At 59.1% G+C, this 13,324-nt stretch overlaps 1 protein-coding gene across 3 annotated transcripts in view; it reads left to right on the top strand.

Annotated features, from left to right (window-relative positions):
- SULT4A1 (sulfotransferase family 4A member 1) overlaps positions 1-12,782 on the top strand; it is a 32,790-nt gene extending 20,008 nt beyond the window's left edge. The window contains exons 3-9 of one of the 3 annotated variants that reach the window (XR_009505245.1): positions 124-204; positions 1,391-1,517; positions 5,899-5,993; positions 8,658-8,796; positions 10,543-10,676; positions 11,437-11,603; positions 11,977-12,065. Coding sequence is in view for 1 of the 3 variants with exons in the window: in XM_059934893.1 (XP_059790876.1) it covers positions 124-204; positions 1,391-1,517; positions 5,899-5,993; positions 8,658-8,796; positions 11,977-12,089 (555 nt within the window). In the remaining 2 variants the exon portion in view is untranslated. Of the gene's footprint in view, positions 1-123; positions 205-1,390; positions 1,518-5,898; positions 5,994-8,657; positions 8,797-10,542; positions 10,677-11,436; positions 11,604-11,976 lie in introns of all 3 variants that reach the window. The other 2 variants (XR_009505244.1, XM_059934893.1) reach the window with 2 other exon arrangements.
- Positions 12,783-13,324: the final 542 nt, after the last annotated feature.

The raw sequence follows: 13,324 nt of genomic DNA, 5'->3' as shown, positions 1-13,324 counted from the left end.
GTTGTTCGGGGTGCAGGTGGTGCCGGTCCTGACTCGTCTGCGGCCCCGTCCGCCTGGGCCCCAGAGGAAGGCTGAGATGAGCGGTGCGTGTCCTCTGAGCGCCCCCCCTCTGCCCTGCTGCAGGAACTGACGTCCCCCCGCCTCATCAAGAGCCACCTCCCCTACCGCTTCCTGCCCTCAGACCTCCACAGCGGCGACTCCAAGGTAACCCCGCTCCCCGCTGCCCCCTGCAGCTCCCGGAACCAGAGGCCCATGTGCCAGTCCAGACGGTGGTCTTCACAGGCCCAAGTTCTCAGGCAACCTCGGTGTGCTAAGAGCGCTGGAGAGGCTGTCCTTGACCCCGTGTCTCTAGCATTTTATCCGTGCTGCTCACTTTCGCTTTTCCTCACAGCTGAACTTGACCAGCCAGAGCCCAGCCTCTGCCCATTGAAGGCCTGAGGACTCATGGCTGCTTTCACTGTCTCTGATTTTTTTCCTTTTTTCTCAACTGTATTAGACGTATGAGGCCTATAATTCTCATCACCAGGGCCAGGTCTATAAGTTTTCTGTCTTCCGCTGATTTTAAAGTAGTGCTAGAGACACCCCAGTGTTCACAGCAGCACTATTTACACTAGCCAAGACATGGAAGCAGCCTGAGTATTCATCAATGGATGAATGGATAAAGGAGGTGTGGTTTATATATACAGTGGAATATTACTCAGCCATGAGAAAGAACAAAATTTTGCCATTTGCAGCAACATGGATGGACTTGGAGAGCATCATGCTAAGTCAGAGAAAGACAAATACTGTTTGATATCACTTATATGTGGAATCTAAAAAAACTACAACAAACTAGTGAGTATAATAAAAAAAGCAGCAGACTCGCAGATATAGAGAACAAACTAGTGGTTACCAGAGGGGAGAGGGAAGGGGGGAGGGGCAGGATAGGGGTAGGGGATTAAGAAATACAAACTATTATGTATCAAATAAGCTACAAGGATATATAATACAACATGGAGAGTATAGCCAATATGTTATAATAACTGTAAATGGAATATAACGTTTAAAAGTTGTGAATCACTCTATTGTACACCTGTAACTTATATAATATTGTACAGCAACTATACCTCGATAAAAAAAAAAAAGGAGTGCTAGACAACAGAAATATACTAAAACACTCAAGTAGTTGTCCTAGCTGATGCTATTGCGTGGACAGGAGTACATCTCTGCTGAAACAGAATAATAGAGAAAAAGCGTTTGGCCTTGGTGCCTGAGGGGCTGACTTTGCTGTTGGAAACGGGGTCAGAAGAGTGGGTTGTAGGTCAGCGGAACCTGCACAGGGCGGCCTGCCTGGGACGGAGGATCGCAGACTAACCTCGTCCGTCCCTCTGTCCTCCCCTCCCTCTTGCAGGTCATATACATGGCCCGGAACCCCAAGGACCTGGTGGTGTCCTATTACCAGTTCCACCGCTCCCTGCGGACCATGAGCTACCGAGGCACGTTCCAGGAGTTCTGCCGGAGGTTCATGAACGACAAGTGTAAGTGTCTGCGTGATGTTACTGCTCGCTGAGCACCCGTGAGTCCTTCGCGGGGCCCCCAGTTCTACAGTAACCGCGGGGTTGGCCTGCTTTCCCGCTGGCGGGCAGAGGAGCTGGGGCTGAGGGCTGTCAGGAAGCTTGTCCGAGGTCGAGCTAGTGCCAGACAGAGCGGGTGTCCCACGCTGAAGCCCTTGTCTCTCGCCACATCCTTGGGGTTCTGAGAAGTTCGCCAATTAAAAGCACCCCTCTTCCTGCCTGGGTTCCGAGCGTGAAAACGGTGGCCCAGAGATAGCGCTGTTATCGGTGCCTGAGGCCAGAGTGGAGGCTGTGGCTTCGTGGGAGAGCCCCGTGGGCCTTTAGCTGGACTTGAGGGTCAGGCTTGGCCCCCAGCCCCAGGCCCGTGTGACAGGCGGGGTGTGCTCTGGGGGAGGGGGAAAGGCAGTGCTCTGGGCAGGAAGCTTGTTCCCGGGGGAGAGGGGTGAGCTGGGGCCGAGCGAGCCAGGGCCCTTCCATGTCTCCCCTCCCCGGGGCGGAGTGGGCCAGGCAGTGGACCAGGGGGGGAGCCGTCCCCTTGGCAGTGGGGTCGGCAGCTCATCACTGCGGTTCTGTTCCCCGCACCCCCGAGGTGGCTCCCCCATCGCCAGCCCTGGCTTCTCTGGGCACCCTTCTGTTTAGAGTTTGTGCCCAGGAGGGTTGTTTTTTTTTTTTTTTTTAATAAATTTATTTATTTTAATTTTATTTTATTATTTATTTATTTTTGGCTGCATTGGGTCTTCGTTGCTGCACGCAGGCTTTCTCTAGTTGTGGTGAGCGGGGGCTACTCTGTGTTGTGGTGCACGGGCTTCTCATTGTGGTGGCTTCTCTTGTTGCAGAGCACAGGCTCTAGGCACACAGGCTTCAGTAGTTGTGGTGCGCTGGCTCAGTAGTTGTGGCTCACGGGCTCTAGAGCGCAGGCTCAGTAGTTGTGGCACATGGGCTTAGTTGCTCCGCGGCATGTGGGATCTTCCTGGACCAGGGCTCGAACCCGTGACCCCTGCATTGGCAGGTGGATTCTTAACCACTGCGCCACCAGGGAAGTCCCCAGGAGGGTTTTGAAATGGGTCTTACATACCTGTTAATTAAACCTGCCCCCAGACTCCTCTGCACCCGAGTCTAAAAATACACTTCCTGTTTTATTTCCCAGCTCAAGTAGCCCTCAGCCTTGCTGTCCATCTGTTGTCCAACCCAGTCAGGGGTTCTTCAGTGAGGTCATGGGACAGGAGTGGTGTAAGGTGCATAATGGCGGTCCAGGAGTACAGTGCCCCAAATTTAAATGGGTGGCCCGACTGGAGCTGCCTCCTGAGCCTGGCTGAAGACCACTAAGGTCCTCCTTAGTGCGCCGCCCGCACCGCCTAAAGGCCCTCTCTTCCCTGCCCTTGAGTCTTTGCTTCAGCTGGGACTGGGAAGAGGGGCCCGGGTGGGAGGGGACAGGCGTAGGTGGCCCCAGCAGCTGTACCCTGAGGCCCCTGGAACCTGCTAAAGGCCTCTGTCCAGCTTCCTTTCCCCCCAGCCCACCCACCACCTGGCTCAGGCCCCTCATGGTCTGCCAGGCATTTGGAGCAAGCCACTCCTGTGGTTCCCAAAGCCGTATTTCTAAGTGCCACTTTGCACCCCTGCCTTTATAGAAGCAGTCACCTGCATGGGGCCAACACTGTCGTAGACAGCGGTGTCCACCGAGCTCAGACTGCCCCGTGGTGCAGGGCTGAAAGCCTCCTGCTCGGGCCAGAGCCGTTAAAAGTTACCTAGTACAGGCCTCTCCGCGCTGTGAAGGTCACAGCACTGCCCGGCACTGAAGTTCAAGGCTGCACGCACTGGCTGTGGTCCCGCCAAAGCCTCTGCACCCATGTACCTAGCCTCCCCAATCCTGTTTATTCTCTGCGCTCCCGCCCAATTCCGGCTCTCGAGGAGGCTTGCCTTCTCTGTCCGAGGTTCTGAAGAACTTGAAGAATGAAGCGCAGAAGGGGCAGGGAAATGATGCTGTTCGCTAACAGAGCGAGGACCCGCTGCCCGAGCCCTGTGTTGGGGGTCGTGACCTGCACGCTGCAGGGCTGGGGGGCCCTGGAGCCATGTGCCTGGGGGACAGGAGCAGGGTGGAGGAGTCCCTGTGTGTGACCTCTGTCCTGTCACCCCTGTCCCCGTGCGAGTGACCCTGTGCTCACGTCCTCGCTGTCCCCGAGTCACCCCCCGTCCGCAGCAGCCCTGGCCGTCTGTCTGCGAGTGTTCTCTGGGAAGGAGCGGGGTTTTCTTACCTCCGTGTCCATGCCCAGTGGACTGCTTGGCCCCAGGGCGCGGCTCGCCTGGTCTGCGTGCCAGCTGTGGGCCCAGACTTGGGAGACTCTGCTCGGGGCCCCGAGGTCATCAGCCTGTCCGTGAGCTGCGCAGGCCCCTTCCTTCTCTGGACTCGCCCTTGTCCTGTAAAGCGGGAAGGCCGGCCTGTTACGTCCCGCCCTGTGCGTGCACGGAGCGGGGATGTGCCAGGCCTGGAGTCCGGGGCCCCGCAGCTAGAACTTTGCCGTGGGAGCGCCGGGGCCCAGAGAGGGCCAGGATTCACCCAGCGCTGGGTCTCCAGCAAGGCCTTTGGCTGAAACCTGCCCTGTGTTGGTTCATTTCCGCCCCCTTACCCCTCCCCTTCCAGAGCTCCCCGCCCTTCGTTCCGCATGAAGTGCTGGAGGGGCGCCTAGCTGGCCCGAAGAGGGGCTTCTGCTCTGCTCTGGTCCCCCGGCCCACCCCTCAGCGACCCCTGACCCACGCCTCCATCCCTCAGGACCTCTCGTCGGGCTGCGGGGCCCAGGCTGCTGCTCTGCTGCCACCTGCTGGCGGGATGGCAGGCTGATGTTGTCGGGTCGCGCTGGCTGGGACCCAGGCGTTGGGTCACCCCTGTTTTCCCAGCCTTGGTCACGCGTGTAAGTGCAAGAGGTTGTCGGCACCTTGAGGTGTGCCTGTGCGGGGGCTGGAGCAGCCCTGCCACTCAGGGGACTCCGCGCTACAAGTAGGACCCTCGCCGGCGCCTTGCCCGTCCCACCCCGTAGAGGAGGACGCACAGGCGCTGCCCCTCAGGCCCTGCTGTACGCGGGGCTCTCGGCGCCGCGGCAGCCCTGGGGGGCGGCAGAGAGGCTCAGGGCCCGCCGGGTCTCACGGCCAGCGAGGAGATGAGGGGCCGGCCGCCTCTGTCCTGAGCCCTTGTCCTTCGCCCTCCGCCCTCTGTCTGACCTTGCCACCTGCTTCTGACCCGCTCCGCGGGCCCCCGCGGCCACTTCTTATGTCTTTAAGGCCCGTTTGCAGGCCTTGCCTCTGTGCGCCGCTTCCCCAGCTGCCTCTTCCCCTCGGCTGCCTGCCCAGCCCTCGCTGATCCTTCGAGGCGCCCGTGTCCGCGGGGCCTCCCTCCCGGTGCCGGTCACTCCGTGTCGCCGTGCCAGTCTCCTTGGGGCTTTGCCGCCAGGCCGGGAGCTCCACTGCAGGGCCCAGTGTTTGCGAGCTGGACGGGCGCTCGGGCGAGTGAGGACGCAGGCAGCAGGGCCACCACCCCTGACTGGCCCCTGTTATCCAGCCGGACCTGCTTCCCGATGACCAGCAGGCCCAGGGGCCCCCATGTTCTTCGGCCGAGACCTTCCTCTGATTAGTGTGGAAGCCCCCTCGGGAGATGTCCTCATAGCGATGGGCACATCAGCGTGAATCGGCAGTGAGAATCAATTGTTTTTATGAAAAACGTTCCGAAGCAGCCTGGCCACACTGATCTGTGTCTCTGCCTGTGTGATCTCAACCCCACATCAAGGCCCTAAGGAGCGTGGGAAACGCGAGGGCTGGGGTGTGGGTGTGACCTGTCGTCCCGTCCTGCCCAACCTCGTGTGCCAGGACAGGGCCCGCTGCCCCTCTTCACCCCCACGCCTTCCTGGTTCTGCCTGGTTCCAGGATTCTGTCTGTGATGCGCTGGCCTGGCAGGCCCCATTCGCAGCTCTGTCTAGAGCCTCCACACCCCATCCTAGCCCCGACGGCAAAACTCACTGGTCCTGTGTCCCACTTCCTCTGGGCGTCATTCTCTTCCCGGTCACCCCTTGTTAGAGAAACTCATGGGTGCCAGGTACCGTCCATACCTCCGGAGAACAGAGGCTTCCACGTAAGAGTCGGGGCTTCTGGGCAGCCGGGAGGCAGGGGCCAAGGCCTTGGGCAGGAGGCCAGGGGACGTGGCTCATCTCGGGGGCTGCCGGTGGAGCCCAGGGCTTCCTGAAGCACAGCTACTGGGCAGAGGAGGGGAGCCTTCTGGCAGGGAAAGCAGGGAGCAAGGCCGCCTCACACATGCCCGCTCCCTCCCTGTGACTGGTCACCTGTGCCCTTGTCTCCACAGTGGGCTACGGCTCTTGGTTTGAGCACGTGCAGGAGTTCTGGGAGCACCGTATGGACTCGAACGTGCTTTTCCTCAAGTACGAAGACATGCACCGGGTGAGTGCCGTAGGGGTGAGCGCCACGGGGGTGAGTGCCACGGGGTGAGCGCCACGGGGGTGAGTGCCACGGGGTGAGCGCCACGGGGGTGAGCGCCACGGGGGTGAGTGCCGTAGGGGTGAGCGCCACGGGGGTGAGTGCCGTAGGGGTGAGTGCCGTAGGGGTGAGTGCCGTGGGGGTGAGTGCCGTAGGGGTGAGTGCCGTGGGGGTGAGTGCCGTAGGGGTGAGTGCCACGGGGGTGAGCGCCACGGGAGGCAGCTGCCGGCCCCGCCCTCAGTCTCACAGCCGCCGCCCCCAGTGTGGGCGGGCGGGCGGGGCCTGCAGCGCCAAGACCCCGGGCATCAGGGGTGACAGTCGGACTCAGGAGTTCCGGGTGGGCCCAGGTCCCCCTGCCCAGTGAGTGTTTCGCCTCCAGCCGGTGCTGGCCCCCCGGGCCTCTGCCCTGCCCTGGCCCCCGGCCAAGCACAGCTTCTGGGTTGGTGGCATGCGGTGCTTTCGAGAGGTCCGTTTATTGTTTTTCTGCTTCAGCAGCAGTGGAGCGATAGCCGGACTCACCCTGCTGCCACCCAGCACCCTCTCTGTAGGTGACCAGCTTGGGGCAAAGGGCTGAGATGGCAGAGTCTGAATTTCTTGTCCCAGCCTGTTTGCCTTAGGGTGGCAATTCTCAAAGTGCTGACAACCCCGGCAGGTGTACCTGTGAATCGATTCCTGTGACGAGTTCTTGAGTGCCCGGCACAGAGGGTGACGGGCACTGGGTGGTGGTTGAGTGCATGTGCCGGGCTGGGCGGTGGTGCTGGGGCAGCGAGGCAGGACATCTCCTGTGCCCTCGGGAAAGCGAGGTCTGGAAGGGGGGCCGGCACGTCCCGTCTCGGTGTCAGCACCGTCGTCCTCAGCACGTTGAGAGCCTCGCTGTGTGCCGAGCGTGTGCGAGGTCCCCTTGGTCCTGGAACCCCGCTGCCCCCTGCCGGGTCTGAACCCTGCCGCTGCCCGAGCAGAAGTGCTGACGCCTCTCCTTTCTCAGGGCGACAGTGCGAACCTGCCCCAGCCCAGCCCTCCTCCCCACAACGTCCTTCCCTTTCCTCGGCTCCTCTTTGCCGAGGGACCTCAGACTTGTCTCCGCTCCTGAGCCCCTCCAGGCAGGCTCACCCCGTCCCCAGGCTGCTCTGTCAAGGTCACCACGACCCCCGTGTGTCTGGGTCCCTCGGTCCCGCCCTCCTAGCAGCAGGCGACAGGCAGTCGGTCACACTTGGTCGTGCGTCCCGCATCCCCGGATGCCCCCCTTGACTCCTCCATGGCAGCAGCCCTGCCTCTGCCCCCAGACCTCGGCTCTGGTCTCTTCCGTCCACACTCCCTCCCCTGGTGGCCTCAGCCGGGCCTCGGGCCCCCAGGCCCGGTTCGGACCCTCTCCAGGCTCATCTCCGTCCACCCACTGCACCTTTCTGCCTGGGTGTGTGGTGCAGATCGCAGACGTAACGTCTCCAAACCAAACTCCGGAGGGGTCCCCTCGGGTCCTCCGCGCTTTCACCCATCTGCATCCAGGGCAGCGGCTCCGTCCTCCTCTGCTCACGCAGAAGTCTGGACTCATCCTTGACTTCGCCCTCTCTCACACCTGGCCTTCATTTCCCAAATCCCGTTGGCTCTACCTTCAAAACGTATCTCTTGTGTGACTGTTTCTCCCCAGTTCTGCCCCCGTCTCCCTGGCCCAGGTCGGTGTCACTGCGGCCTGGGTTTTCGCAGCCTCCCTGCCTCTTCCTCCCGCCCACCCCCCCTGCCAAACACGAACAGTAAAATGCACTGGATGATGATAAATGCTGAAAAATAAAGCAGAAAAGGGAAGTGCTGGGGAGGGGGGGTGGCAGGTTTAAGTGCAGGTCAGGGAAAGCGTCACTGATGGGGACAAAGACCTGAAAGAAGTGAGGGAGTGACCCATGTGGACACCTGGAGAAGAACATTCCAGACGGGACGCAGCAAACTAAAGTCCCAGAAAGAACCCGCCTGACAGGCTGAAGGAACAGCATGGAAGCCAGCGTGGGCCCAGCTGTCAGGCCCCTGCAGGTCGGGGTGCGGGTCCGGGTGTCTGCCCAGAGGGACGTGGGCGGAGTGAGCAGGTGGGCGGGGCCCCTCCGGAGGCTGCTGGGCTGCGCCCGTAACGCTCCGCTCTCAGGAATGGTGCGGCGATGGGGCCCAGAGATGGCTTTATGTCAGCGAGTCAAGTAGAGCTGAATCTTGCTTCACACCAAGCCAGCTCCCCCTGCCCGGTGGGGCGGGCCGGCCCTGAGGCCTGCCTGGGGTCCCTAGGGTCTCCCAGTTCTCCCAAGCGCCAGTCTAGATTCCAGCGGATGGCGTGGCGGGACGGGGAGAGTGTGAGCTGGTCTTGCTCCTGGCGCAGTTCAAAGGGCTTTTCCTTCTTGCTGCTGTTTAAGATGACTGCAGCTATATCAGGACCTCACGTCTGCTTCCGTGGGACCTGGGTTTGAATTCCAGATCTGCCACTTGAGAGCGGAGTGCCCTTGGGCAGTTTCTAAACCTGGATTTTATTTCCAGATGAGGCCAATTTCAGGCTTCTCTTGAGGACTAAGTAAGGCTGTGGATACAGTACCGGAAGTCGTGTTCTGTAAAGGCGCCACCTCCGACGGGCTCCCGCGCTCTGCTCTTGTCTTCCAGGACCTGGTGGCGATGGTGGAGCAGCTGGCCCGGTTCCTGGGGGTGCCGTGTGACAAGGCGCAGCTGGAGTCCCTGACCGAGCACTGCCGCCAGCTGGTGGACCAGTGCTGCGACGCCGAGGCCCTGCCTGTGGGCCGGGGTACGCGCCCCGCCTGCCCCCCCCCTTCCCTCTGCCTCTGCCTGGGGCCCCGGCGGCCTCGTCCCCCTTCCTGCCGCTGTCCTCGCGCGTTCTGGACCACAGTCCCCCCACATCAGGGTTCCGCTGCCCTGAGCCTCGTTTCTCCAGAGCCCTGTGTTCTTCGAGGGGCAGGAAGGTAACCCGAGAAGTGTCGCTGAGGCTCCCCGGAGGTCCCCGCTGGAGCTGGCCTTGTCACCCCGCGCACGGTGTCGGAGTTCGCGGGCGTGGCTGCCGGATGTCTCAGGCTCTGTGGGCAAGAGGCGTTTCAGGCGGGCGCCTTCCCAGATGCCCCACGGGGCAGACCCTGGGGATGGGTTGGGGGCTGTGGTGTTTAGAAGCGCAGTGCGTGCACGTGGCCTCCTTGAGCCCCAGCTGGCCCGCGGGAGTCGGGGGAAGAGGGTGGGGAGAGTCCGTGTGCGGAAGGGCCGTTTCCCTCCATCCCCCAGGGGAGCTAGCAGCGCGGGGAGGAGCAGCCCCGTCGGCGGAAGGGGTGTGGGGTGTGTGTGCGCGTGCGCACGCGTGTGTATGTGGTGTGTGTGTGTGGTTGTGTGTGTGGGGTGTGTGTCTGTGGCGTGTATGTGGGGTGTGTGTGTGTGTGTGTGTGGTGTGTCTGTGGTGTGTATGCGGGGTGTGTGTGTGTGTGTGGTGTGTGTGGTGTCTGTGGTGTGTATGTGGGGGGTGTGTGTGGTGTGTGTGTGTGTCTGTGGTGTGTGTATGTGGGGTGTGTGTGTGTGTGGTGTGTGTCTGTGGTGTGTATGTGGGGGGTGTGTGTGGTGTGTGTGTGTGTGTCTGGTGTGTGTGTGTGTGTGTGGTGTGTGTGTGTGTTTGTGGGGTGTGTGTGTGTGTGTGTGCGAGAGAGAGCGCGAGCAAGCAGGAAACGCGGGCCTCAGCCGTCACAGAGGCTGGCGCTCCCTCCCGGTGCGAGAGCTGTGTCTCGCGCGTGAAGCAGTTCGAGGTGAGGCGGGAGTTCCGGGCAGGAATCCTCCCCAGACCCACCCGGGTTGCTCTCCGTGCCCTCAGGGCTTGTGGTATTCGAGGCTGCTCGGCTGTGGAGCGCTCAGGCGTTAAAATCCCCGGCGCCGCTGGGAGCTGCCCGAGGCCTGTGAGCCAGCCCTTCAGCAGGAGTCGCGCCTGACTCGGTGCTGTGGACCCGAGGCCGGTTCCCAGCTCCCTCGGGTGGTGAGAATGTCCGAGAGGAGGGCCCGGAAGCGACGCCGGACTCTGCAGGCAGCTGCCTGGAGCGGAGAGAAGCGCCGGGCTGCGGCCTGGCCTGGCCAAGCTCGGGCCACGCCTTTGAGCTTCTCCGGCCTTTGGTCCTTCCTCTAAGGAGGGCCGGCCACGGCTGCCAACCCACTTGGCTCGCAGGGCTGTTCTGAAGGTCAGGGGGCGAGCGCCTTCCTGTAAAGGCAGGTGGGCTGCTCTCCAAGAAGACACTAACAAGCCACGTCACCCTGCCGTTTCGTTCCTGGCTGCATCTTCACAAATGTTTATTATTTAAAATTTATTTGCTCTTTTTTATTTTGCTTTCGCTGTGTTTTGTCATCCTTGGGTGTGACCTTCTCCAGAATCCCCCCTTCGGTTCATTTGTGTGGTTAAGAAGTGTCGCGAACATACTGCGTGCCCATATGCTCCTTCCGATGTGTTTGCTTTATCATCGTTTACCTTGGTTTTGCTTTATTTCAGTTCTTTGATTTTGTTTTCTTTTAGCATATTGCCTCTTTGCTCAGAAGACCTCCTTGCGTTGGTGAGAATGCAGGGGCTTGAGTAGCCAGCTGCATTGCTTAGATTTGATTCATATCACAGCATAAATTGCACTGTCTTGATTCCAAATCCTAAACCAGGTGGGTGACTCCTTTCATGAGCTCTCAGCTGCCTCAGCTGAGAAAAATAGTCATGGAAAAATATATTTATGGTGTGATTGGTCTAGAAGCTTTTAGTTTTGTCCCTTAGGTATCATTAGAGGGTACCAAGAGCAGTGTCTCTTGTTTTTTCCTCTCCACCACTGACATATAATTTTTCATCACCGAAGAGAAAATCCTTGTCACTTTGGATCTATTAGCTCAGCATTTGCAAGGTTGCAGTTTCATATGTGAGGTCCTGCCAGGACAAGGACGACTGTTAATAACAGAGCTAACGAAGGATGTTTGCTGGAGACGGTCAGAGCTCTGATCTCAGAGATGCTGACGGTGAATAGAATTCTAAACGGGCATTTCAGTCCCCTGAGGCGGTTATATAAAAGCACAGCCCCTGCTCTCCGGGTGACGCGTTCACAGCTCCTGTAGGTGGGAGGGCGGGACCCTCACTCGTGACATCTTCACAGTCGCCATTCATATGTGACCAGAACAACTGGAGATTTTGTAGTTAAGGAAAGTGGGTTCAGCAGTTTTTGTCATTTTGAGCGCTCTCTTCCCTTCATAAAGGGATGGGTAGGCCCGTGCCTGCACATCAGTCTGCACTCTCCAGGCTCCCTCACATCTGCCAGGAGGAGGTCGCATTTTCTGACCAAGCCTCGCTGAGCTGTGGCTGTGATGGAGTGGCTGGGGGGCCTGGGACTCGTTCTGATGTTGAGTTGGGAGCTCTGACCGTTTTTCTCCCTTTAAGTTCCTCCCTGATGATGCACGAGCAGGCTTCTCGAAATCTTCACCCTTGACCTGGTCAGGCGGCTTCCTGCTCACCATAAAACATTCTACATTTTTGGATGATTTTTTTTTTTCCTTTTAAAATTCTCCAGAAGCAAATCCTGCCTTGGTGGAGCTGTTGAGCCGTGAGTGAGTAGTGGTGTCACGAGGACCCAGATGCACATGGTGCCCAGAGCCGCAGATCTGTTCCACAGACACTGTCTGTCCTCTGCGGTGTTGTGACTCACACGCTTTGTGCCTGGTGCTGGGGATTCAGTGGTGGATGGGCAAGGCCCGCAGCTCTGCACATTTGTGGTGCTGGGCGGAAAGCACATCGGGATGACCAGACTCAGGGAAGAGGGTTCAGCTGGTCTGTAGTTCACGTGGCCCATCCTGCCCCAATAGGCCAGGTTCAGAGGGGTCCGGGAATAGATCTGGAACCTTCCAGATCCATTTCCTGTGGTTTGGTAGCTGGCCTGACAGCAGGTGAATTCAGCACATTCTGCTGTTTTTTGTGTTTTAGGAAGAGTCGGGCTGTGGAAGGACATCTTCACTGTCTCCATGAACGAGAAGTTTGATTTGGTGTATAAACAGAAGATGGGAAAGTGTGACCTCATGTTCGACTTTTACTTATAATAACAGCAACAGCAAACTTGCATGCTCACAGTACCCAGACACTAATAGCTCAAAGTCCCGTTTGCACTCATTTGTTACTTGCTGGACAAGCTCTGGAAGCGGTGTAAGACACGGCGCAGAAATGGAGGAAGTGGGGTTATTTCTGATCCAGAGCAGCTGTCTCGCCTTTGGAATTTGAAGTCTACATGTCTGATTACAAAGATTGCGGTTCTGATGACCTGGACCATACGTATCCTGTCTGTAACATATGCAGCTAGAATGTCTACCTTTTACAACCCACATTATTTATTGTATTTTATAGAGCTTTTCACTGGAAATCTAAATAAATGTCAGTAAACCAAATAAAAGTTCATTTCCGAGGGACTCAGGAGCGAGCCACACCCGCATGGTAGGAAGATCTCAGGGTTGACTCTTTGTTTTTGTAGTTTTCTTCCGGAAGGCACAGCCATTCGGTTCTTATCTGGTTGTGAGACTCTGGTGAGGACCGAGGGTGAGTCGGGTGTCGGGGGGACCTTGTTTCTTCTGGTGGCGTTCAGTTCTCAGTAGTCACCCTGGGATACAGCAGGAACTGTTCACTGGGGCGTTTTCAGAGAGGATGCCCTCCTGCCAGCGACCCCCAGCCAGTGGCTCTGAGGCTGATGCGGAGGACCCGGTGGGACAGGCGCACGACGCGGCGACCGGAGAGCCCGCCACAGAGACACTGAGTCCACTCGGAACCTGGCTTTTCGTTCCGCAGTCTTACTTTCATTCCCCAAAGCAGAAACCTGCTTATGTTGGCAAACAGATGATTGATGGTAAATTCTAGAACTCCTGGGTCTTTACATACCGTTCATTGTTCCATCTGGGCCTGCAGCTCTGCGCCCCAGAGACCCGATGTGCGAGCGTAGCGCCCTGTCTCACCCAGACGGGGCTGGCGATGTCACCTTCGGTGCTGTGTCCGAGGGAGCGGAGGTGCGGTCTTTACTGCCCCACCACTCGCTTCGTTGACTGGCCCACGCTAGTTCGGAGGAGCGATGGAAGGGCGGCCAGGTGAGAGCAGGGCCGGCGGCCAGTTTGTACGCACGCTGCCGCCGCGGTGGGACGGGGCCGTCCCGGCTGTCTGTATGGCTGGGAAGTGCCCGGAGTGGTGGCCGGAGGGGCTCTCTTCTGCGTGGTGTCTTTGGAAGGTGCGGACGTGCGCTTTGTTACTTGTTGAGGAGAGCGGCTGGAGCAGGGCAGGTGGTACTCGGCGTCTC

Source organism: Balaenoptera ricei, chromosome 10, assembly GCF_028023285.1.
Source record: "Balaenoptera ricei isolate mBalRic1 chromosome 10, mBalRic1.hap2, whole genome shotgun sequence".
NCBI lineage: Eukaryota > Metazoa > Chordata > Mammalia > Artiodactyla > Balaenopteridae > Balaenoptera > Balaenoptera ricei.
Note: the sequence above shows the minus strand (reverse complement) of the source record. Positions and strands in the feature narration are given on the sequence as shown.